The following is a 24,192-nucleotide window of genomic DNA, read 5'->3' on the forward strand; positions in this document are numbered from 1 at the left end:
CAGGTTACCCATGCCATGCGCACTAATGCACCCCCATACCATATGGACGCTGGCTTTTACACTGTGCACCCATAACAAGCCGGATAGTCCCTGTTCTCTTTAGGCCAGAGGTCACAGCCATCCAATACTGGTTTTCGGCCTTGTTCCTTGTGTAGAGATTTCTTCTTATTCTCTGAATCTTTAAATCTTTAAATATACAATGAAATCCCCAGAGCCTTTGCAATTTTTAGTTCAGAAACATTATTATTAAATTTCTGAATTGTTGGAAAGACCTAGCCTGTCTGGGATGCTCTTTTTATAGCCAGTCATATTACTAACCTGTTGCCATTTAACCTAATTAATTAATTAATGTTCCAACAGTTGTTTTCTTTTAGCATTACACAACTCTTCCAGTATTTCGTTGCCACTGTCTTAACTTTTTGAAATGTGTAACTGGCATCAAATTTAAACCGGGCATGTAGCCTAATTCTTAAACAATAACATTTCTCAGTTTCAACATTTGATAAATTTGTTATTTTCAGTTGATTTTGGGGCTTTAATGCTTTGCACATCCTCACATTTTGTGGACATTTTATACTGCATGCTAACGTTTTTGGAAACGGGGATGTATCAAAGCCCAAATAAGCTGGGAGAATTTAGTAAATGTACTTAAATGTATTCTCATAGTTTTGTTTATGAACTGGTAATTCCTGTCTCGGCCTTGTTGTGGCAGTAACGGTGCAGAAGTTTAAGTTTTGACCGCGTCATAAGAAGAAAACAAGGAAGCGCCTGTGCAGCAGCAGTAGCTCTGGACAATGATTTTTAACGGCGAGAAGTAGCTGTCCGTTGATTGTCTTTTGAGTGGCGTGTAAGGTGAGACGAGGCACCGCATTTTATCCATCACATGTCAGTGTACCTAACCGGTAACACGTGTAGACACCCTGTTTTAAAGAGAATGAGAGTTAGCTAGCGTGTGAGCAGGTGAAGTTAGCATGGTAACTTTGCTAGCTCGGTTAGCTGTAGCCACAACCGTTATTTATGCACCGAACGTTCGTGGGAGTCCGTTCCAATGTTCGAAAATAATGACGTCTTCTAATTATGTCGTCTGGTTCCTAGCAGAACCCAGAGCCCTTTAAAGAGGCTCTCGCAGAACGTATGAGCAGAACCCGACTCTGGACTCCAGCTAAGCGACAGGACCTTACGACAGCAAAGAGGCAGTAGTGAAAATGAAACGGTATCGTTAAGTGAATTGGAGGTGGTTGCTGATGTACCAAACTAAAATGATTGATCATCTGAAAATCATTTTTATGTAGTGTCGGTATGACGTTCCCTGTATCGGAAGAAGGATAGCTAAGTTATGTAACATAATTAACCTCTAACGTTAACCTTAACGAAATTCTCTTAGTCACAGAAAGAAACACGGCAGTACAAGTAAGGTTAGCAGGTACACGCAGAGATTAGTTGGCAACATTGAAATAGTGAGACGGTATTAGTACTATGCGATGTAACTTAATGACTCCACTTATCTTTTCCGTAAAGTCATTGCTAAATGGTAACTGCTAATGTGGATTGGTCCATCTGCCAGATACCAAATCCATTTAAAGGGACACCCCAAAAATTTAGTATTGTACCACCATAAACTATCAAGAGACATTTATTATAATTAATGGTCAGATATTCTGACATTTAGTCCCTAGTATGGGTCAAGCTCCAAATAGTTGGATCCTACAACTCCCATAATGCAGCTTGATAGGACAGGAGACAAAGCAGATCTGTTTAACATTGAAAAATGATAGACATTTACAGCACTGGAAAGGGAATGCTGCTAACCCCTTCCAGCCTGGTGATTGCCCTTGTCTTATAAACCACTAAAGACAGCCTGTATAATAGGGATGTCACCAGATGCCCCATGACACGATACTAAACGATACTTGCGCCACGATACACTATTATTGCGATTTTGAACATATTGTGATATTTTGCAATTTATTACCTTTTTTCCAACTTCAAATTATGACCCCAAAGTAAAGCTATGTCAACATCTGTTTACTCTAAGGGCCCCTGTTCACCAAAGCATTTTTTGCCAGCTGAAAACACCAGCTGCTCTTCTAAAAATGCCCAGCAGGTAGCGCTAGTGGGCATTTTTGAGGCACAGCGGTTTTTCTGACTGCTTGATGTTGCAAGTAGTTCTATCTAACTTTACTGGATGTAAAAATGTCAACACAGAGTAGAGTACTTACTCTTAATGAAGAGAAGGCTGAAGCAGGGAGAGAGAGAGAGGACGGACTCGCCTTATGTGGGTTCATGAGATTTCGTGGGCGAGAAAACATCTCTTTGTAGGTTGGACGAAGCCCGGTTCCAGGATAGTAACAGTTGCTACGGTGTGGTATTTGTCGCGCCCCTCCTGGACTGTGATTGGAAAAAGTGCCGGTGACAAAGTTGAACATTTTTGAACTCTCTGGGACCGTAAAAAAACGTTCAGCGCCCCGTCACGCTGCTTTTTACCATGCTGTAAAAACGCAGCGCTCCCATTGGAATTAATTGAAAAAAGCTGACTGTTTTGGTGGACAAGGGCCCTAAATAGAAAAATATGTCTATATGTTTGTTCATCTCACTATTTCAGTCCACTAGATGTTGCTGTAGAGTTTTCTAGCGGACTGAAAAAGCTACAGATTTTATTCTTCTAGTACCAAAAAGTTAAATTCTCATGTGCAATTTATATAACAAAAGATCGATACTTGGCTTCTGTGTATCAATGCAGTATTGCCATGGAAAACATCGCGATACTATGCTGTATCAATTTTTCCCCCCACACCTACTGTATAGTATTCCTTGTGACTAGTAAACTGATGTGTAAATCAGTGGAGAGCCTATTTACTTAAAGGTGACAAGAAGGAGCAAAGGTGACACCAAGACATGCGGTTGTTGTGATGTTAGCTATAGTAGCGGGAGAGTTGAAAGGGTCGCTCTCTGGAGCTGCTGTGCTGGCTCTGGGACCGTCTTGTCCTTGTTGCATGTTAGCTTCACAGCAGCATGTGTATCAACATTTTGCTAATACACAACTTAGCTAACATTAGTTACATTATTTGCTGTGTAGTTTTTTGCTCTATATCATCATGGTATTTGTCATGGTATTGAATTTCTCCAAAATCACTTACTCCACCTTTTAAACCAGTGTATTGGATTATTGGATTGGATAAGCTTGAACAGATGTTCTCTATAATGTGTCTGAATTTATATGTAACATTTATCTACAGCAGCTTCTTAGCACATTTATTTACATTATTAATCTCAACAGCTAACTGTGGAAATGGAGGCTGGAGGAGGAGAGGAGAGTATGGAAGTGCAGGGGGCAGCTGCAGCAGCAGCACCAGGCTTTTCTGGACACCGACAGACTAATGCAAAGCCAGTTTGGGCTTCGCTAGAAGAAGCAGCCCAAATGAAAACAGAAGGGAACGCTTTCTACAGGGAGAAGAACATTCGTTCAGCAATCGGGCGTTATCACCGTGCTCTGCTGATCCTCAGAGGCCTCGACTCTGATGTGATGACGCCAGTGAAAGGGTTTGGACCTGAGAGACCTGCTCTCACACCTGAACAGGAGGCTGTACTAAGAAGCACACAAGTGGACTGCTACAACAACCTAGCTGGTAAATAAAACATCATAACCATGCAAAGTCAAGGGGTTAAAAGAGTGCTACAATATCCAGCTTAAGTGAAAATACTGTTATTTGACTTAAATATATCCCAGGTTCTGTTAAAATCTATTCAAGCAGTAGCTCTTCAAAAACTATTCTATCAGTATCAGTTAAGTAGTCTCATGTAGTCATAGAGTCCTTTAGCATAATTATTTTCTTGTGAACATGCCCACCAACAAATCCTTCTGCAATTCAGAGATTCTTCAAAGACGTGACTTCCTTTCTAAGAGAGCGTTTTCATTGATTGCCTTACAAGGGAAATTGGCAGCTGGGTACAGCATGTACAGTATTTTCTAATATGTATATGTCTCTTTCAGCCTGTTTGCTGCAGAGACAGATTGTTGACTATGCTCGTGTGCGGGAGTACAGCCTGCGGGTACTGCAGTGGCGACCAGGTGATGTCAAAGCACTTTACAGGGCGGGAGTAGCCACTCTGGAGATGGGAGATGCACAGACTGCTAAACAGTACCTTGCCCAGGCCTGCAGAGACCAGCCTAATGGTAAGAAAAGAATGAGTACATCAGGGTCATCCACAGTCGTCCATATGAATGTGATGTGCTGATGGCAATGTAGAGAAATCAGCAGCTGGAGTTTTGTCATTGTCTACATAGGTCAATGACAGTACTGTTGTGCAATAGAAGTGTTTTGGCAGCACTCAAAACCCAATACAAAATCCATGTAGTTACATGAGTCAGTGAGAGGAAAATAGAATTGAGCCTGGAAAATACACACGGGGTCGCAGCAAAATGTGTAAGGGGCAAGTGAAGTGATAGCTGTTACGTGGCTTGTTGGCTGTAGACAGCTGTAGGAAGCATACCTTTATTTATAGTTTATCTAGTAAATAACCTTAGAGCAAAAAAAGAACATTTGTCAAGATGCTTTTGTCTCTGACCCAGCAATCAAGACGAAGAGTGATGTATTTATAACCTTAAAGACATACTTAGACATTTTGGGAAATGTGTTTATTCGCTTTCTTGCCAAGAGTTAAATGATAAGATCAATACCACTGTCATATCAGTACGTTAAAATATGAAGCTACAGCCCGTTAGCTTATCTTAGCATGAAGACTGGGGAAACGGCTAGCCTGGCTCCAACATAATCCGCTTACCAGCACCTCTAAAGCTCACTAATTAACATGTTATATCATCACAGATTAAACGAACAGGATACAACTTTTAATACCTCTTGTATTATCTGTTTCAGAAAAAAATATTTGATGCTCTGCAAATACAGAGCCTGCTAAGACCAAAATGCAATCTTTATCCTTATTTCATGAATCGATTTGTCAGTTCATTCATTTTCCGCACACTTTTGCTGGAGTATGTTGCATGTAAATAAAGTTTTCTTTTTATTTATTTATGTTTTGCTCCTTGCTGATTTTCACTCAAGAACATTTGGCTCTGTCACAGAAATTGCTGGATAAATCATATCCATACATGTAATATCCCTAGCAGAATTGACCCTTCACTAAGCCACGCCCACCTTAGTTACTGTTGCTAAGTCTGACAAACTGTCGGAGCTGTTAACTTTTATCTCGGCGCTGCCGCTATCTATTACCGCACTCCCCAGATAAATATTGACAAATTTGTTGGAAAATATGATCTCAGAAAGAAGCAGACAGTTTTGCAGTTGTGAACCACCGCATCCCTGACAATTGAAGAAAGGTAGAAAATGACTCCTTTTGCATTAGAGGGAATGGAGCGCAGCCAAGTGTCGGACCTCTGTTAGAGCAAGTCCTATACTGCGCTGTGATTGGCCAGCCGCGTGTTCGGGCCGTGGCTTAGTGAAGGGTCAATTCTGCAGATTATATCTTAGCCTCCTCCAGCGTATTTGAACATATGTGGGATAAAGGAAAGTATGCCTTTCCAAAACAAAACCTCTTCATTTTTCTTCTGTCGCAGATGCCAACGTGAGGAAGCACCTTCAGAGGGCTGAGGAGAAACTGAATCGGGAGTTACAGAAAGAGAAGGCCATGTACCGAGGCATGTTTGCACCCAGCCTGGAGAGCAGCTCCGGAGAAGGGATTAACCAAACCAACAGAACTGGTGAGGGAGTTTAGCCTGCCAGCTCAACTCGCCAAATAAAGCCTCAACCTGAGCGAGAGAGACTGCTCAACCTCAGCGGATCACAAACCAACTGAAGAATGTTCACACATCTTGAATTACTAATGTTACTGTGTCTCCTGTAGATGTTTTTGGGGTGAGCATAGTAAAGTAAGAACTGTACATTATACAGAGTACTGGAATGTGGTTGGTAAAGATGTCGCTGCTGAAAATAGAAAGGAGATGACTGGTAAGTTAGTTTCCTAGCAACACAGAAACGGAGCCGGTTTTTAGCCCAAAGGAGCAAGAGTTTGGATATTTTACAAAAATGCTTCTGAAAGTTTAAGTGAGACTCTTATGCACTACTCAAAGTTCTGATTATGCCTTCATGATTGCAGTTATCTGATTAGTGTTGTGAATGTTGATTTTGTGAGTTTTCAAGTAAAATATTTTTTATAAATGATGTCACAGCAAAAGTTATTTAATTGAAAAACATTATATAATGTAGGTATTTCAGGCACGGTACATGTTAAGATATAAGTTTATTTTATTAATGGTAAGCCATGTGAAGCCACATTTAGTCAAATAACTCATCAATATTTTAATAATTCAATATTCTTTTGAAAATCCTGAGCACAATATCAAGTTAAAGAGTATTTGCTTGGTTTTGGTCATTATTTGGCCAATATGATTGTACTGCAGAGGCAGTATTGCCCATCAACAAAGAATATCACATTCTCACAATAGCTATAATCACTGAACAAGTCACAGATCAGCATGCAGAAGAGGAGTGTACACAAACACATTCATACTCATGATTACAGGAGGATTCAACCAGTATGTGATGTGAAGCTGTTCATAACTAAAATAAGGAGTTAACATTCAATATCTTTAAGTTTGGCTACTTTTTAGCCACAAAAGGAGCCCAGAATTGTGTCCCTGTTAAGATGCCAAATCCTTTTAAACCACTCACACTGGAAAAACTCCACTGAAACCCAAATTAATGAAGTTCTTTGCAGCTCCTAAAAGGAATTTTTCACCCCTAAATGAAGTTGTCACCTATGTCCTCTTCACTGGTATTCCTCTGTGGGCCTTACTACATCCTACAGCATTCTCGCTTGCTACTGTAGGGTGCAAAATTGAGAATAATACTACGTCAGTGAGGAAAGACTTTGAGAGACAATGCAATAGGCTGGCTACAAAGCCCTCTGATTATTTTTGTAGTTTTTGGGGGGAGCTATAAAAACTGGATGTCTTTAGAAATGTACAAAACATTACTATAATGATGATGTGAGCCAATAACACAATTAATGGGTTTTTACAGGCTTTATGTGCCTGAGAGGAACATCCATCATATTGGTGGCAGAAGGTGGTGTTAATGTGATATGTTATGGCCAGTATTATAAAACCAGTGTATCTGACTAATCAATCAAAAGTCTTTGAAGCTTGAGAATGAAAAATGATGGCACTTCTTCTACATGAAATTTAACACCAACCGTCACTTGTGTTCTGAACGTTAACACGTGGAAGATGATGATGTTCATTTATTTTACAAGGGTCACTTTTTGGAGGGCTTCCGTTTGAGACTCAGGGACCTCATGGAGCCAAACACTCTCCTCCCCAAGTCCCTCAGTGAACGAGAGCGCTGGAGGGGCACCCGTGGAGGAGGCGATGGAGAAAAGGAAGGGGAGGAGAGAGGGGAGAGGGAATGGCAGCTGCCTTCCAGGCTCTGAGAACGAGAGAGGTTAAAGAGGCTGGCGGTGGAGGACAGGTGTTTGTCTTCCTCCTTTGCTCTCAGCAGTCTGACCCCTTCATCTTTGCCGATGTACATGCCACCTTGCCCCACATCTAATGAGGAAACCCAGTGTGCCCGCTTTGTGGGCCCCTCGCTGTGGTTTCGAGGCACAAGCAAGCCTTGGGACTCACTCCTGAACAAAGCCCTCCTGGAAAGCCTGAGGCTGGTGCTGCGTCTCTCCCCTTCTTCCTTCCCTCTTTTTTTTGAGAAGATAGGGGAGTTTTCTACTTTTGGCCTCTTGTCATTACTGCTGGACGAAGACTTCATCCTTCTATGCTCCCTCCTCCAGCTTCCGACGCTGTTCCTCCTCCATCCGTAGCCATACTCCGCTCGGTCCATCTCCTCCCTTTCGCTTTCGAACTCCTTGCCCCGGAGGCGTCCCTCAAAGCCCCTCCAGAGTTTGTTGGAAGTCTTCTTGGGTGTCTGGGCTGCTGACCGCTCCTGGTTTTCATCCCAAATGGAGCTATAGTCCTCTCTCTTGGCGTAGCTGCTTACTGTGGCTGCCCTGATCAACTTGTGGGAGGCATGCTTTCCTCTATAAAGCCCCTCCCCATCCACCCTCTTCCACCCGGCGCTACCCCCACTTCCTCCCCCACTCTGCCGTAGTGAACCACCCCTTGGTTGGATACCGCCATGCTCCAAAGGAGAGCTCCTTGTATTGGTGCGAGGCAGGGAGCACTGGAAGGGCGCATCCCTTCTGAAAACAGAGAGTGGAGTGGCAGCCAAAGGGGATGGCTGGAGAGGCCTGGGAGGAGAGCGGCCCCTGGGGGTGGGGCGGGAGGCAGGGGAGGAGGCGGTGGACGAGGGCGCGTCGGATGAGGAAGGGATCTGCTGGTAGTGGCAGTGTGAGGAGTAGTGGGGAGAGGGGATATGGATGGACTGATAAGGGTGTATGGGGCTGCTGGAGTGTGAGAGAGGAGGGGTGAGACTGGACTGAGACTGTGGAGAATGGGTGACACTGAGAGACAGCTGTATTGGTCTCTGGGGATTCAGGTCGGTCAATCTAGTATAGTCATGTGACTGATCTGTCTGGGCTGTCAGGCGAGTTTTACTGTGACCCCTCACCTCGCCTGCAGTATCTGTTTGAAAGCAGTCAATGTCGAGCTCCACACCTTGTTCCATCAGTCCAACCACAACAGCCCTAGAGAGGCCAGAGAGGCGGGAGATCTCCCCCACCATGGGAGAGTCTTCACTTAGCTTGGGACTGGTGTTGGACTCTTGGATCAAGCTGCTGCGTTGAGACCCAGGAGCTGATCCAGAATTTGTACCAAAAACTGATGATCCAGTCTCAGGTGGAGCACCGCTGCTCCAGTCTAAGGAGCGACAGAAGGCAGATGACCCAAATCCAGAACTGGATCCAGACCCTGAAGTGACCTCCAGGGAACTGCGGTGGCTCAGGCTGCTTGGACATGTTGAAATGCGAGGGCGAGTCCTAAGTGCAGGGGTGGGTGTAGCAGAGAGTGATGTGGCAGAAGCTGTGGAAGCTGCAGCGAAGTCACTCCTCAAAGCTCCACAACTGCCATTTTTGGAATTGTCCACCAGTGCCCGGCTAGAATTTAAACCAGGGGTCAGGTTCAAGTTGAGGTTGAGATGCAGATTTATGTTCAAGTCCTCTCCGGTTGCTGAAGGAAGGTTACCCAGGTTGATTGAATTCCTAGTGGCTTTGTTCCCCGTAGTGCTGAGGCTGACCCTGGCAGAGTTTCCTAGCAGTGACTTACAGGGAGTCATGCTGAGGTTACTGCGGCTCTCAAAGGCAGAAAGGGACTGGGTGGAACCGTGACTTTTGCCAGGGATACAAAGCCCTCTGTGCTTAACTAGACCAGGGGTGGCAGCTGAAGTGAGATCAGAGGTGGAGGAGGTTACCCGTCGGTGGTACTGGCGAGCCAGTCGAGAGATGTACTGCTCTAGCTGTGTGAGGGAAGCCGGGGCAGGGGGCTGGCGAGGCTGGTGAGGCTGGAGAGGCAGAGTTTGATCAGCAGTGGACTCTTGTGGTTCATCTAGTTGGGGTCCTTCAGGGCTTGAAGAGGCTGAAGGCTCCTGGCTCTGTGAGGTGAAGAGGGGGCTCTGGAGGGCGACGGCATGCAGCGGGCTGGGGTAGGTGTACACCTCTTTGGTCCGACGGGACACCAGGTCTGTGCAGTAGTGAGGATCCAGCTGGGGTTTTGGATGGAGGGAGGAAGTGAAGGAAGAGCAGGTGGGATCGATAAGCCGGAGGAGAGAAGAAATGAGGGAGTCGCTGAGTCCTGAGCAGAGGTCAGACAGAAAGCTCAGACCAGTTGCTTCAAGGTCACTTTGGACTGTAAGAGATGAGAAAAGAATTTCAGATAAAATACTACTAATTTTAGATTATCATTCCCAAATATTTATACATTCATCTCTTTCCAGACATAAGAGCTCCACTGATGTCAGAACACTGCTTTGAACCATTTTCAGTTGACCTTTTTGAACCAGCTTAATGTGACTGCTGCAGATTCATATTTCCATGGATCCACAATCTGCACCAGCTTACCTGAAACTGGTGTCCCTTCTGTTGGTTTGTGGTCTTTCTGGCTGTTCTGCAGTGCAGAATGCTGGTGCCGGTGCTGCTGCTGCACTGCACCTTCTGACCACAGGATGTCAGTGTTGTCAGCAGACAGAGGAACCTGCTCCCACAGCTTCAGGGGTCTGGCCGGTGGCGCCAGTCCTCCCTGAGCAGCTTCACTGGACACAGAGTAGCAAGAGTCCGAGAGAGAGCTCCCGCTCACTGAGTAGAAACCTTGACAAAAGAAGAGGGAAGAAAGATACAGAGAAATAAATGCTATGTAATAACTGTACATGAATCTTCTGCTAACATCCAAGTGAAAATATCCAACATTTTTTCTACTCAAGAATGCTAAAGATGTTGGCTGGAAAATAGGGCTCGCTAGAGTCCTCTCTGGTTGTGATGTAATATACTTACCATTATTTCATTTGCATTATTTATTCTCTAAATTTGGGATTTGACTTGAAGATTAAGCTATTTTGAAATAATGACTTTCAGGGTTTTAGATTTGAGCTGAATTACATGCCAAGTTTTCAGATAGCCTCTACAAGAAAGTAAAGAATAGTATAAAAGCAGGCATGCATGAGTGCAGAGCAGGGAGAGGAATGTTGGAGTTGGGTGTAGAGACACAGAGACCAGAGACACAGAGACCAGAGCTACAGTGACAATGGATAAGAGTTTGGCAACAAAGGCTGAAAAGTTAACAGTGAGAGAGAAATTAATGAGTCAGTGCCAAGTCAGAGTGCAAGTAAACACAAGTAAAAAGAGCATGGTTAATGTTTAATTGTTCTTCAATTACACAAGGCGAGGTGTTGTTATATCAGAAGGTGTCACAATGTTGGTTGTTGTTCAGGTCAGTCATGTTGGCCACTGAAGACAAGTGTTTAGGTATGTGTTTACCTGAACTAGGTCTGGAGTCACAGTCCAAATGGACTATACCACTAGGGTCTGGTGTTGGGGGAGAGAGCAGTTCAGAGGGGGTGTCCCAGGACAGAGTAGACCAGCGTGAGTTACTCCCCCTGCCAGATGAGGAATGGACCGTCCCTTCGCCTGAATTACTGCCACAGTCCTCAGGGCAGTTCTGACAAGGCAATACCACTATATCTGAGGGGGACGGAGCCTGAAAAAAAGAAAACATGGGACAGGTTAGGCTTGAGCAACAATAATTAAATTAAATATCTTTGACCAAAATATCTAAATACTGTAACTGTGACATATGCTTATACAACATGACAAATCTATGCAAAATTAAAAATAAAATAATAAAATCTTATGTTCACTGCAGCAAACTATGTTCTACTGTTTTGCATTATTTTACATAGAACCTGTAATAACTCATGAGTTTTCCACTACAGTTTACTTTGAATCACTACTTTCGGCTTTTTTTTACAATAACTTATCATCACAAAATAGTTAGACTGTTAGGTTTTCTCATTCTGTTTTCAGCCATACTTCAGATGTTTATTGTATGTCGTGTATTGTGTGCTTTTGTGCTGTATGTGCCTGACAATGTAGCATAATGGTGTCCAGTATGCTGTTTTCTTTTCTAACATTAATGTTATCTTCTCTTTATTATTGCTTCAGCAGGTTTATAAACTTTTGTGATTTTAATCTTATATCCTTTTTGTCTTTTCAGGCGACTTTAAAACATCTATCCAGGGTTTACACTTTAAAAATAGTATTTACATCAATGTTGATGCAACAGTTATTTAGATGAAACCGTGTAAGAAGTTTAGAGGGGAAATGTCTAGCTTACAGCTCGTCTGAAACATGACATGTGGCCCCGACCAGACATTGCTTTATTACAAGGCATCACAAGACAATGGTTTATTGTATTTTATAAGTTTATCGTGTTTGGGTTTTTTTTAAGTAAAAAGTACAACATCTCCTTCTGAAAAGTAGTGGAAGTAGAAAATAGCATCAAATGGAGACACTTCAATTGTACTTCAATTGCGAGGCGCAATATGACCCGTATGAAAAGACATGGAGGGTTGAACGTCCATGATATCATTTACCAGAATGACGCTCTCAGATGACATCACATCGCTTACCAGAACAGTCAGGAATAAGGCCCCACACACAACAGCAACAATAACAATCGCCCCATCAAGTTAGCAAAGTGCCTCCATTTCCTAGATTAGTAGAGCTTGGTAGAGTAACCCCCCCCCCCAATTATCCTCCAAATCCCCTACCCACCCCTCCAGGACAGCAGCTCCTGCATTAGACTGATCGAGCCCAGACAACAGAAACACTGTGAGTGGCACTGATCAATCCTCTTGTTGCTGAGGAAACAATACAGGTAGTGACTCACTGCTGGGCGACGGGGGGGGGGTTAGAAGATAATGGGAAAAGACAGATGACGTAACAAAGAGCAGCCGGAATGGCAGAAGGGAAGGGGGGTGGGAGGTGGTGGGGTTTACTGTGGAGAAAAGAAGTGGGAGAAAGAGTTCCAGACTTTGACCTGTCTTATCTCCTCTCTTCCTCTCTGAGATCAGGAGCTTCATCTCACTACTGTCCCCTGCTTTTCTATTTTTCCCCAGTAAATAAAGTGAGTCGTGGCTGAGTGGGTGACCAAAAAAAAAAAAAACAAGTGAGAGGGACAAAAAAAGAGACCGAGAAATAAGAGAGTGAGTCACTGAGTGAGTGAAGGCAGTGAAGGGAGGGTGAGGTGGGGAGGGGGCGAGTGGTTGCCGGGTGAGAGAGAAGGGCATCTTGAAGGACCCCAACCTCCCCCACACTCTCCCCTTGACAAATAATCCCCCCCCCCCTTCTGTAATATCCTTTGAGCCAGCCACCCCGAACTCACCATAGCTACAGCCGCTCTCTGTAACTCTAACTCTCACTCGCCTCTCCTCCCACACAGAACCACAACAGGCCTGGCGAACGATTTAACTCATCCTCAGCCTGACACACACACACACAAGGCAGTCTGGTTGTGACTCTCACTCGCATAATGTTATGTTGTCTGTTTGGAATCAAAATCCTACTCACTGCAAATGCACTTCTGCACTTGTAAGGGCCTCAACTCAAGTTTCTTTCCCTTCCCTTCTCTAATTCTGTCTATTTAAAGATATGAATTAAGCCATTAAAACGCCCCTTTAATGTGTATATCTGCAAAAATCTCTTTTCTTACACAAACCTCTCCATATTATCCCCCGTAACAACGTAATGCTTTGCACATTACATGATATAATGTTACACAGAGACCAGAGCATGATCAAATCATAGGAGGCTGACAGATAAGTGGGTGGGGGTTTGCTCAGACCTATGTAATATGATATTCCTCCATGAGAGGCAGCAGCCCCTCTGGAACAATATGAAGAGAATGTATGGGTCGATTGGATGATAATGCTACAGTGATCGCAGCTGCACAAGAAACACAACCTCCCCTCAATAAGTGCATTATGTCATTACAGCAGGACAAATTGCAGCGGTTGCCATGTTGCAGCACAGTCATTTGGTCAAACAGTGTAGGATGGAGAGAGTGTTTGGTGAGGAGCACCTGCTTGCATTATTAGTGGTATTGAAGTTTAAAGACAGCCCACGCTGTGCATCTTCATCTTCACCAGCAAGTGGAGCGATGTGCTCCACTCTTTTCTGAATCATTCAGGTGACTCTTTGGTTGCACATAAAAAGTATCAGTGTAACAGACTTCTTTTTCTTTCTTTTTTTTCTAGTGAACTCAGAAGGATCCTGAGGCAAAGAACCAGAGACAAAAGCTGTCTCACCCCACAAGTCAGGTTAATGGCTCTCAGTGTAAGGTTATGCTTTCCAACACTAAACCTAATTTCAAGACAGGCTGCCTTCAGTATGCACTGCAGATGGTGTAGAGACACATGCGCATACTGATACATCATGGCTGCAAATGACAATTATTCTTATCACTGATTCGTCTGCTGATTGTTAATCTAAATCCAGCGAATGTTTGGCTTCTCTTTTTTTGCTTGAAAATGTCTGATTTCCCTACTTCTCCCACTCCTGTCCTCTTATGTGCTAACATTGAATACTGAATGGCAACAGTGGCAACAATCAGTATTTCACCAACTGGGCCTTGACACTCATCCTGGAGTCAAGAAGAGTTGCTGAGGAGCAAAAAAACTGAAATGTTACACAACGTTTTCTTCTACTTTATATTACGCATAATGCAGAAAACTTCATTTGGAAACCAAAGATGGTTCTATTTATAAAAACAGATTGCCAGCTCAAAACTGAATTATTTATTCTAGTGAAACATATTTATGCAAATTAAATGTGTCTTCTCTCCACAAATACTGAAGAAGCATTGTTTGGTACTTTTTTTTCTTCAGAAACTTGTGTGCTTCACATATGCCAGAACATCCATGAAAAGAATGAAAACAGTCATTTTGATTTGCATCCTAACATCACCGATGACACCTCACAGGCATAATAATCCCGACCTTCCAAATATGGGTATGCACAGTGATTTACACTTGCCCTTGCTCTGCTGTTAGAGAGAGAAAAGGTGAATCACATTTCAAGAGTTTAATTCCAAAACGGAAAAAAACTAAACAAAGCTGGTGTTAAAGTGGAGCGCATTATGTTATGAGTCATCAAATCCTCGGCTTACAAAATAGTTATATTTTTAAAAGCAGAACAAGGAGTGTTTTTCAAAGCAGTAAGATATGGATTTCAGGTAAATGAATATAATGTGCTTGGAGATAAAACCTTTACAATAAGTCTAACTTCTCTGCCTTTATGGTTGTGAATAAACAGCAAGAGCCCCATCTACTCTCTCCTCCTTGTTCTCTCTCCAGCTGCTGCAGCGTATAAATTAGATGTGCTCACTTTTGTAACAACAATTTGTCATTATGCAAATGTTTTGTGTGTTGGTGGAGGCCGACCAGGGCAGAGGGCAGAGTGCCAGCCTGCTCTGCTAACACTGGCAGCTCCCTTCAGAGGTGAGAATGAGCAATGCTGCTCGGCCTCTCCACAGGATATCTCAGCACCGGGGGGGGGAACTACAGAGGAGATGTTGGTAGGTGGGCGGTGAGGAAGGCAGCAGATTATGAGCCGCACTTCCATGCAGATGCCCTCGCTCAATGAGGCCGCAATTTCTGTCCCCGCACCGATAAAAACAGATTTCATTATTCAGAGTTGTTTTCGTCCCTCCAGTGGAGCCTATAAGGGATCTGATTTCATATTACTTTGTCATATAAATACACCATTCTGCAAAATGTGGCCTCAGCTGTGGCCTTATTTAGAAAGAACATGTATTAATGTGCTGCAGGCTGCCGACTAACACGACTCGACAAGTACCAGGCACACATATATTGACAGTGTAATAACACTCTGCAAAGTGACCAGGAGGAAGTATCTGTTACTTTCTCAGAATATCACTAAAATGTTATTAATGCGGCCGAGAGTGACCCAATAAATATCTGAGGTGAAGAACTCCCAACACCAGCAGACCCTGAACACAACATGAACCTGTCATGTCACTGGTTTATCAAATCTGGAAGTGATCTAGAGATAATCCATGACTTAACACGGACAGCACTGCGCCCTCTGTGCAAAGCAGTGAATCCCCTTAAAGTTTAGGTCCGTGGAGAAAAGTCTATTTTTTGATGATGTTTTGGTCTTAAAGAACAATTTCACAAGAGGATCCTTTCATTAAAACAAGGTTGTCTATGTAGTACAAAAGGTTGAATTGAAATAAGTGCCCTATGATTTTTTTTAAAAAGCTGGAACTAATTATTTTCTAGAAAAACTGTTTGTTCAATAAAATGTCCATCACATTCTCCCAGTACCCTAGACAAATCCAACCAAGTGTCCAAAACCCAAAATATATTCAGTTTAATATAAAAAAGACAATGAAAAGCAACTATTCCTGAAATTTAGACGTTAATAGGTAATGTAATTTTAGCTTGAAAACATTGTTGATTATGTTTCTGTCAATCTTATAACTGACTCATTTTTCAGTTCTAGTTGTCCCCGTTGCTCTTAATATTCAGTATTAAGTAATATTCTTGCCAATTTCCATTTTAGATTAATCAAGACTTCTAACCAGACAATCCTGCTGGGTGCACTCACAGTCACCTTTATCCCTTTTAGCAGATTTTACATCTTGATGACTTTACAGGTTCAAATGTAGTTCATGTTCAGGAATAATGGACCAGATCATGTATGGCCCCAGGATCCAGGCCTTATGATCGGGACCAGTTCACATCATGTCCTCCTGTATTACATGTCAACGCACATTCCCCACATCTCTCAACACAAAAAGACCTGCATATGCATTTCATGACACTGTTGGGAAATGGGTTACTTTATATTTGGGTGTGTTTAAAGATAAGACATCCTAACCCCTCAGTTTAAGTCACTCTCCACTGGAGCATTCAGGAATTCACAATGAAAGATCATAACTGCACTTTTAGCTCCGGACAGGATTGAGTCTACCTTCATGTTGTGATCAGAGATGATTTGAATGCAAACTGGGTGCCAAAGTGACCTTTACAGCTGATGAGCTTACCAGCCAGAGCCAAGAAATGCAGCAGTGTCTGGTTGCTGGCTTGTGTGTTACTACCTACACCTGATTTCAGTGCCTGTATCCCACCACATCCGATCCATCCTAACCTTGAGGCAGGGCACAGAGCCAGCCAGACAGGAGCTGGTCCTGGTACCCTGACCCCAATGACATTTGCTCTATGTGACGGTAACACGCACACAGCTGCTGTGTAAAATGACCCGGACAGCACGTTTGGATGGTCTCTGGCACCATCTCACTCAGTTGGGTGCGATACAAATCTGTCTACTGAGCCGCAGAGGGACTGGCTCGTTGGCAGATCACCATCATCCCCGCATCCATATTTAATAATCTCGTAATCTAGAAATCCGGGCTAAGAGCTGACAGACGCACTGACTGACCTGTTGCCTGCGGGATGTGGCAGAGCCATGGTCTGCGCTCTCCGAGGCTCCGCTCCCCTCCTCCGCCCGTGACTCCTCGGCGTTGGTGGCAGCGGGGGCTCGGTCCTCCAAAGCGTCGTCCACCATCTCCAGGTGTTTGCACCTGAGCACCTCCAGCTCCAGCACCCCGGCCAACGTCGCTCTGAGGCGCTCTCCGATGCGGACGCGCTCGGTGCCCGACCACAGCGAGTTCACGCAGCCGCGGCGGCCGGCCATCCTCGTCGGGGTGCGGGCAGGCGGAACCAGGGGCGCACCGCTGACCACCGCTCACTCGCCGTTCAATGGATGAGAGGAATGAACGGGCTAAGGTCCAGCTCCAGACAGAGCAACACGGTTCCAGACAAGCGATAGCAACATAGCAGGCGCTTGAATTAACGTAATAAGGAAAATATAATCCTTACCATCTCTAATGTGCCATGCAGCCTACAGCTTCAGGCAGCCCCGCTGGCTGGCACAAGACTTGAATTAATGAATCCATAGGTACACCGAGGGAACATCAACCAGCCATGCCGCATATTAATCCACGCTTAATTTCCTGTTGACACTGTCCCCTTTTTTCATGTCACTCATACGCTTTCCCGGTCCACTGCAGTTTCCATGGCGCTGGGCTCCGTGCGCTGCGTCCCCGATGAGACAATGCAACAGACGGACAGAGGGTGATAACGTTTGGCTACACGTGGGAGCAGGCGGGCAGCAGAGAGGAGGAGCCACTGCACCAGAGCTGCACGGGGATTGGTCGGGGAAGTTTTTCGAACGGACGCGTGGAAAAAAATCCGACTGCCCAACTTCACCGAGGACAAATACATTCCTACAGTGTTCCCATAGAGGTGGGGAGGTTAGATAGTGCCCTCAACATGCCCTTCAGTCAGTGGTGGAAATTAACTTAGTAGGCTATATTTACTCAAGTACTGTAGGCTACTGTTTTTGAGGTAGGCTGCTTGTCCTTGAGTATTTCTATTTTCTTCTCTCCACAACAAATGATGATGTAATTACAGATTAAGCTACCCAGTAGTATATAAAGTGATGGAATTAGCTTTACTATACCATTACCAACATCTGCATTAAAGTAAATTAATTATAAACGATCCAGTGATATTATAGCCTATGTATTAATCTGAAATAGATCATTCTGCATAATAAATACTTGGACTTTTGGTAAGTAATATAGTACATATATAATAATATATTGATGCTACTTGATGTGTTTTTGCTTAAGTAAGATTTTGAATGCACTTTAATTTGTAACAGAGTATTTCTAAAATGTGATATTGCTGCTTTGACTTAGGCTAAGTAAAGAAGAACTGTTGTTAATCTTATTACTAACTCTGGTGCTTTTCCTGCTACTTCACACATAAAGTATCATTAGTTCCTTAATCAAGGGACTGTCATCAAAATCAAGTTAGACCGTTATTATTGAACTTTGTGTTCAAATGGTGCATAATCCCAAATAAAGTTGTGTTTAATGAAATTACAACAAAACGCACAAGCCCTCTTAAAGGTGAATCTGGCCATCCGTCTGAAATGTAAAAAGATTTATATTCTTCTTTAACTAATGTAAAATATCATTATTATTAATAAATCTGTTATTTTGGTTGATTCAGACTTGATTGCAATTTTTGTTATGTTAGATGTAGCCTACTTCATACAATTCATACGTTTAGGAATATCAGAAGTTGGAGGATTAATCAGGTTTATCAACTAGACTCATTCATGGTAAAACTGCTGGAAGAAAATCTAATATGAGTGGTGCTGATATGCTCATCACATATCTGTATTCTTTATGTTTGACAGGTGCACTGCACTTTTCTCTAGTGCCACGTTTCAACCAGCAGAGGGGGATCTTCATCTGCAACAGAACATCTGTGCCTGCTCATGTTTCTGCAGGCTGGTGGCTCTTGGACTAAGGCTAAAACAACGGATATATGTTAAGGAAAGGAAAGTTTATTTTCACATCACATTTCAACAACAAGACAATGCATAGTGCTTTAAATAAAACACAAAAGCAACATGGGGAAAAGAGTGAAATAGAAAGTAAAACCAAAATATCAGCAGTATCAGCAGACCTGCAGTTTTTTGGGAGTTTGTTCCAGATATATGATGCATAAAAACTGACCAACTGCTTTGGTCTTAGTGAAGACTCAAGCAGCAACTTTAACCTTTCAACCAATTTTAGCCTTGACAAATCAATCTCAACTCAAGGTCCATTTAGCAGCTTAGCAGTTCTGAAGCTTTTGACCATATATCACATGATCTTGACCACCGGAGTCGAGTTTTCCCACTTCCAGAGGTGGAGGAAGTTCTCTTTTAATGTAAAAACATGTGCATTTAAATGTTTACATAAGTGAAGGTACAAAAGTATTCGCATCAAAATATGCTTAAAGTAATAAAAGCAAAAAAAATTATTATGCGGAATGGGCCATTTCAGAATATCCATCCATCGTCAACCGCTTATCCTGCGTACAGAGTCACGGGGGGCTGGAGCCAATCCCAGCTGACATCGGGCAAAAGGCGGGGTACACCCTGGACAGGCCGCAAGTCCATTGCAGGGCCCCATTTCAGAATATATATATAATTATATTATGTCAGTGTCCCAGTAAGCCACGGCAGTGTGACAGTGAGCCAGATGAGACCAAGACCAGGACCCTTAAACTGAAGCAGCTAAATGGAATTCAGCCATGATTCATTTTACAATTTAAACCTGATAGTTTTCCTACCGAGACAAGTGAAAAGTCAGTGCTTACTGGCAGGCGTTCTCTTGTGCTCAGCGCGACAGAACCTTTTTCTTTGTAAGTGCAGTAAATGTAAGAGTCAGTAAATAATAGTAAACAATAATAATAGTAAGAAAAAAAGAACGAGAAACTGCATGGAAGACATTCACTTGCTGCAGTTTTTGAGATGTAAATGCTCCGTACTTGTATAGCGCCTTTCTAGTCTTTTCGACCACTCAAAGCACTTTTAGACTACATCTGCATTCACCAGTCACACACATTCATACACTGAGCCTAAGTGCTCACTCATCACTTATTCGGGGTTCAGTATCTTGCCCAAGGACACTTCGACACGCAACCAGGGATTGAACCGCCTACCTTTCCGATTAACGGCCAACCCGCTCTACCTCCTGAGCCACAGCCGCCCCACGTAGATCCTGAGAGATCCTGCTCCTGCAAGACACTCAGCATTCAGATACCTCCACGTCAACAGGAGAACGCACACTCAAGTCACTATTACTATTGATCAGGATCATTGTCAGTCATTACTGAAACAAGAGTGTAACACTGGGGATATGATGAACAGCTGTAGTGTGGTCAGCATGGCTGTGGCGGTCAAAGGTCAGGAGTCAACAAAAATGTGTGTTTATGTGTTTGTGTGTTGGTTGGATTCAGAGCAATCAAGTGTCATGATAAAGATGGCGCCAGGTTTGGGTCCATCTTCCCATAGAGTCCCTGTTTATCTGGATCATTACCACATGCCCTTCACATGGTGAGCTACTCTAATTACACTTCTCTCTTCATGTTTGTACTCCTCTGTCTGAATGTGTACGTGACAGCGACACCATTGTCACAAGTAGATGTGAGATGTGAGATAACCAGTTTGTGTGAATCTGGTTTGAACCAGTAAAGACAGGAAGAACACACACACACACACACACACAGATGCACCCCTGCATCCACACACTGCCCACCAGGACGAGGAGTGTATGTTTGTGTGTTGGTATCACATTTGTTGACTCCTCCCAGCTCTGTCCCCTATAAATCACCAGTGGTCAGAGCAGCTCGTTGAGAATTGTTAACTTCCACCCGAGGCGACTTCACTGTCAGCCCGGGCCAGACCGCCACGCAGGCTCCATCAGCTGCACCGCATCCATTACCGCTGGTCTCTGCAAACTGCCTCAAGCAACAAACAACCAATGGCGCCTTTTGAGAAATCCATGGAGATGATGCCCTTCAAGCAGAGAAAATGCCTCAGTAAGTCCCATTGGTTCTTTGAATGCGGTAGTTGCTACATGTACTTGCATTAACACTGTATGGATGCTGTTTTTAAACATGTGAAATGTGCATAAGATAGTGCACTCTATTTTCCTTTTAGAAACAAGAAAAGATGAAGTGTGCAGCATTCGGTCTAAATTCCCCAACAAATTGCCCGTGAGTTGGTTTTTCCATTCTGCTCTTAAATTTGATACTTATATATTGTGTGTGGTGACACTAGCAGCTGATCCCAGATGTGTTTTTATGTTCAGGTAATTGTTGAACGTTACATCCGTGAAAAGACTCTTCCCCTGTTGGACAAAACAAAGTTCCTGGTTCCCTCCGAGCTCACTTTGGGTCAGTTCCTCTGCCTGCTCAGGTAAAGGATTTATGTAACTGTGTGCTCTGTAGAATCATAGACTGTCTCACAGCTCCTACTCACTTCACACCCAGCTTGTTTTTGATTGTTCTAGCCCCTTTATTATCAATGCAACCCTCCCTTGTCTCTACTTTCTCCCCCCAAGCTGTCAGATTTGCCATTGTTCTCTGTCTGCCTCCCTCATGCTCTCTTCTCCATTATGCTAAAAAGTTCTCTTTTGTTTTCCATCCTTTCTCCACCGCTCCAACTGTCTCTCTCTTGCCTTTCTTTCTGTTAGGAATAAGATTGCCTTGGACTCCACCCAGGCTCTGTTCCTCTTCATAGCAGAGAAGAGCATGTCCTGCATGTCCTCCAGCATGGGGGAGGTTTATTCCCACCACAGTGACACTGACGGCTTCCTCTACATCACCTATGCCTCGCAGGAGATGTTCGGAGCACCTCAAGCAGCAGCCAGGCCACCCTGCTGAGCCTGAAGCAGATGAAATGAACTTAACCCAGACCGATGGTGGTGGCACCAACTGGAAAACAAGGACAAACTGAGCCAAGCTGAGTTTTTTGACCAGTTTTTTTGCCCCAAACTGCATACCAGCCTACCTCATGAACCTTTCTGGACATTTAAACACAGCAAATCCCTCCCCCTTGTCCCAAATAAAAGCTTCAATGCAAAAACTTTCACTTTGCTGTAATGCCAGTTCACTGTAAAACCACCACAACCTTCTGCACGCTACACAAACAGGGTCAATCTGGTAATCAGACTCCTTTTTTAGCACTTATCTCCCCATCCTCATCTCCTTTCTTTGATTGCCCCTTCATCCCCGCCTTCCCTTCAGAATGTGAATCTGTGGTCCAGACTCTCGAGGCACTCGGTGAAAACATGAATGTCAGTTTAATGCTGCTCTGATTTGTTCTGCATCCAGCTGTCATGTGTATCAAAAAAATAAATTCTCCTTCCTTTTAATTTGTTGTCTTGGTGTGATATTTAGAGTTTATAAGAGATACACACAGGTAAAAATATCATGCGCTATGAACTGTTGGTGTTTTGTTCCTACTTACATGCTGCTTAAAAAAGTGTCCCTTTAAATATTTTTAAGGTAACAGCTGTGTTTTATAGCTTCAAGTCCAGATGTTCTGAGGTCATTGAATGGAGTAAAATATTATATAAACCACAGAGAAACTGTTTAATCCTTAATGTTAAAAAAGTAAAAAAAAATCTCTTGGGACTTTCTGTGATGATTCTGATTCTACTATGTCTACTAAAATACCACAGTGGTGCGTGATACACCTAAAATATAGTGATTTCCCAGTGTGTACTGCACACACTCATACAGGTGCCTCATTCCTCACCTGCCTCTGAGAAGTGGCACCCCCTCCACATGACTTTGTTATGTAAGACTGACCCAGTCAACTATCTGCAGGGGTCAGTATGCCAGAGGGCCAGAGGGATTATTTTTAGACATACTGTAGATGTCACCTAAGAAAGAGTCAGGGGTGTGACGGTAATGCAGATGACAAACAAATAAATAGAGGCAGAAAAACAGGGAAAAGCTGCTCTCCATAAACAGTGGAAGAAATAGAGGGAAGAGGGGGAAAGAGACAAGGGGGAAGATAGTGACGGCCCAACAGAGGAAGACAGGAAAAAGGAAACACTGCATAGGAGAGATATACAGTGGGGGAGAGAGCCAGCTATCCAAACACACAGGGTTCAGAAACACAATCATACCTCCTCTCACTTCACACCACTGCGGGCATTCCAGCAGCTCTCTGTCAATAAATTATCGTACCAGAACAAGAGGAACGCTGCAAGCTACTGCAAGCTGTAAAATATCTTTCTGACCACAGAACAGTTTCAGTTGACAAAAACTCTTAACACAAAGTGCCGCAGTACCAAACATCTGTATGCAATTTTGTAAAACCTCACAAGGCAGGTTCATGACAGCAACACAACACAGCACACGTTCATCACTGAATTTTAATCACTGCAGCATATTTAAAGATAATCATCATCATCAATGTAGAGCAATTTCGTTTATTGAATTATGCTGTAAATATAAATCATGTAGTCTAGAATCTGACCTTACATGTAAGTAAATCCTACATTCCTACAAGGTAAAATTGTGCTTTTGACTGTACAATGCATCAATTTACATACAGTTTCCTGTTTGTTTTATTCAAGACACCAAATCTTGTATGTGTACATAAACTACAATATGCTACAGTAAAACTGTGAGCTGGAAAGCATATCACAATAATAATAATCTAATTTACAGCAGCCGACACATTTTCAAAGTAACCAAAAGAGTAAGATGCTTCAGTCGGACATATAGGCAAGTCAGTAGAGCTGTCTGTTTCCAAACTTTTGTATTTGGTTGGAATCAAATATTAGGCTGTATTGTGACTGACAGTGCCCTCTGTGTTATGATTTTATTTATTTATTTTATTGTATTTTTATTATTTTCCATTTTAATTTTACTGTGTATCTGTTTTTATATTTCTTATAAATACATATTTATTGCCATTATTTCATCAATTTTACATTATCCTTCTGATCCTTCACTGCTCTCTTCATTGTAGTCTGCCTTGAGGCCTCAGTCAGTGGATCAGGACCACTCAAGGGGCCCCTCGGAAAAACCAAGGGCTCAAGTCCACACCTGCGATTGCAAATACACTTTATTTGAAAAAAGTTATACTTTGCAACACTATCAACTATGAACAGTACAGCTGGTTCAAAACAAATATAAGTTATATATCAATAGGGCTCTTTCTTATTAATGCAACATGAGTCACAACAGGGAGTACATGGAGAAGTGGCCCTGTACTTCAGCTGCAGCAGAGAAGAGCTGAAGATAAAGGAAGGACACATCCAGGTGTTGTGTCCTAATATGAGTCTATCCA

The 24,192-nt window shown here is 43.2% G+C and overlaps 3 protein-coding genes across 4 annotated transcripts; 2 read left to right on the plus strand and 1 right to left on the minus strand.

The window, feature by feature from the left end:
• The first annotated feature begins 647 nt into the window (after positions 1-647).
• ttc9c (tetratricopeptide repeat domain 9C) lies at positions 648-6,179 on the plus strand. Its single transcript, XM_046030108.1, has 4 exons — positions 648-852; positions 3,278-3,626; positions 3,992-4,174; positions 5,576-6,179. Exons 2-4 carry the CDS (start codon positions 3,290-3,292, stop codon positions 5,731-5,733), a joined length of 678 nt encoding a protein of 225 aa, XP_045886064.1. The 5' UTR covers positions 648-852; positions 3,278-3,289; the 3' UTR covers positions 5,734-6,179.
• Positions 6,180-6,239: 60 nt separating this feature from the next.
• si:ch211-168f7.5 lies at positions 6,240-17,587 on the minus strand. The gene is made up of 4 exons (XM_046030107.1): positions 16,918-17,587; positions 10,933-11,152; positions 10,021-10,266; positions 6,240-9,808 (listed from the first exon to the last, which is right to left on the minus strand). The coding sequence occupies exons 1-4, from the start codon at positions 17,170-17,172 to the stop codon at positions 7,275-7,277; spliced, it is 3,255 nt and encodes a 1,084-aa protein (XP_045886063.1). The 5' UTR covers positions 17,173-17,587; the 3' UTR covers positions 6,240-7,274.
• A 2,408-nt stretch (positions 17,588-19,995) lies between these two features.
• map1lc3cl (microtubule-associated protein 1 light chain 3 gamma, like) lies at positions 19,996-22,258 on the plus strand. Of its 2 annotated transcripts, none has more exons than XM_046030838.1 (5): positions 19,996-20,436; positions 20,759-20,921; positions 21,043-21,098; positions 21,194-21,300; positions 21,578-22,258. In XM_046030838.1, exons 1-5 carry the CDS (start codon positions 20,434-20,436, stop codon positions 21,765-21,767), a joined length of 519 nt encoding a protein of 172 aa, XP_045886794.1. In that variant the 5' UTR covers positions 19,996-20,433; the 3' UTR covers positions 21,768-22,258. The 2 variants fall into 2 exon arrangements, with proteins under 2 accessions (XP_045886794.1, XP_045886795.1); XM_046030839.1 differs by having other exon boundaries at positions 19,999-20,436; positions 20,717-20,921.
• The last annotated feature ends 1,934 nt before the right edge of the window (positions 22,259-24,192 follow it).

This window comes from Micropterus dolomieu, linkage group LG19, assembly GCF_021292245.1.
Source record: "Micropterus dolomieu isolate WLL.071019.BEF.003 ecotype Adirondacks linkage group LG19, ASM2129224v1, whole genome shotgun sequence".
Taxonomy (NCBI): Eukaryota; Metazoa; Chordata; class Actinopteri; order Centrarchiformes; family Centrarchidae; genus Micropterus; species Micropterus dolomieu.

What these genes read in the sequence shown, in the direction of transcription:
- si:ch211-168f7.5 (XM_046030107.1), bottom strand. Translation starts at nt 17,172, where the DNA reads ATGGCCGGCCGCCGCGGCTGCGTGAACTCGCTGTGGTCGGGCACCGAG. An exon ending in CCACATCCCGCAGGCAACAG is followed by an intron (nt 11,153 to 16,917) that starts GTCAGTCAGTGC and finishes TCTTTTTTTCAG; the next exon opens with GCTCCGTCCCCCTCAGATAT. An exon ending in TGACTCCAGACCTAGTTCAG is followed by an intron (nt 10,267 to 10,932) that starts GTAAACACATAC and finishes TCTTTTGTCAAG; the next exon opens with GTTTCTACTCAGTGAGCGGG.
- map1lc3cl (XM_046030838.1), top strand. An exon ending in CAAGCAGAGAAAATGCCTCA is followed by an intron (nt 20,922 to 21,042) that starts GTAAGTCCCATT and finishes TTTTCCTTTTAG; the next exon opens with AAACAAGAAAAGATGAAGTG. An exon ending in AATTCCCCAACAAATTGCCC is followed by an intron (nt 21,099 to 21,193) that starts GTGAGTTGGTTT and finishes TTTTATGTTCAG; the next exon opens with GTAATTGTTGAACGTTACAT.
- ttc9c (XM_046030108.1), top strand. Translation starts at nt 3,290, where the DNA reads ATGGAGGCTGGAGGAGGAGAGGAGAGTATGGAAGTGCAGGGGGCAGCT. An exon ending in CTGCTACAACAACCTAGCTG is followed by an intron (nt 3,627 to 3,991) that starts GTAAATAAAACA and finishes TGTCTCTTTCAG; the next exon opens with CCTGTTTGCTGCAGAGACAG. An exon ending in CTGCAGAGACCAGCCTAATG is followed by an intron (nt 4,175 to 5,575) that starts GTAAGAAAAGAA and finishes CTTCTGTCGCAG; the next exon opens with ATGCCAACGTGAGGAAGCAC.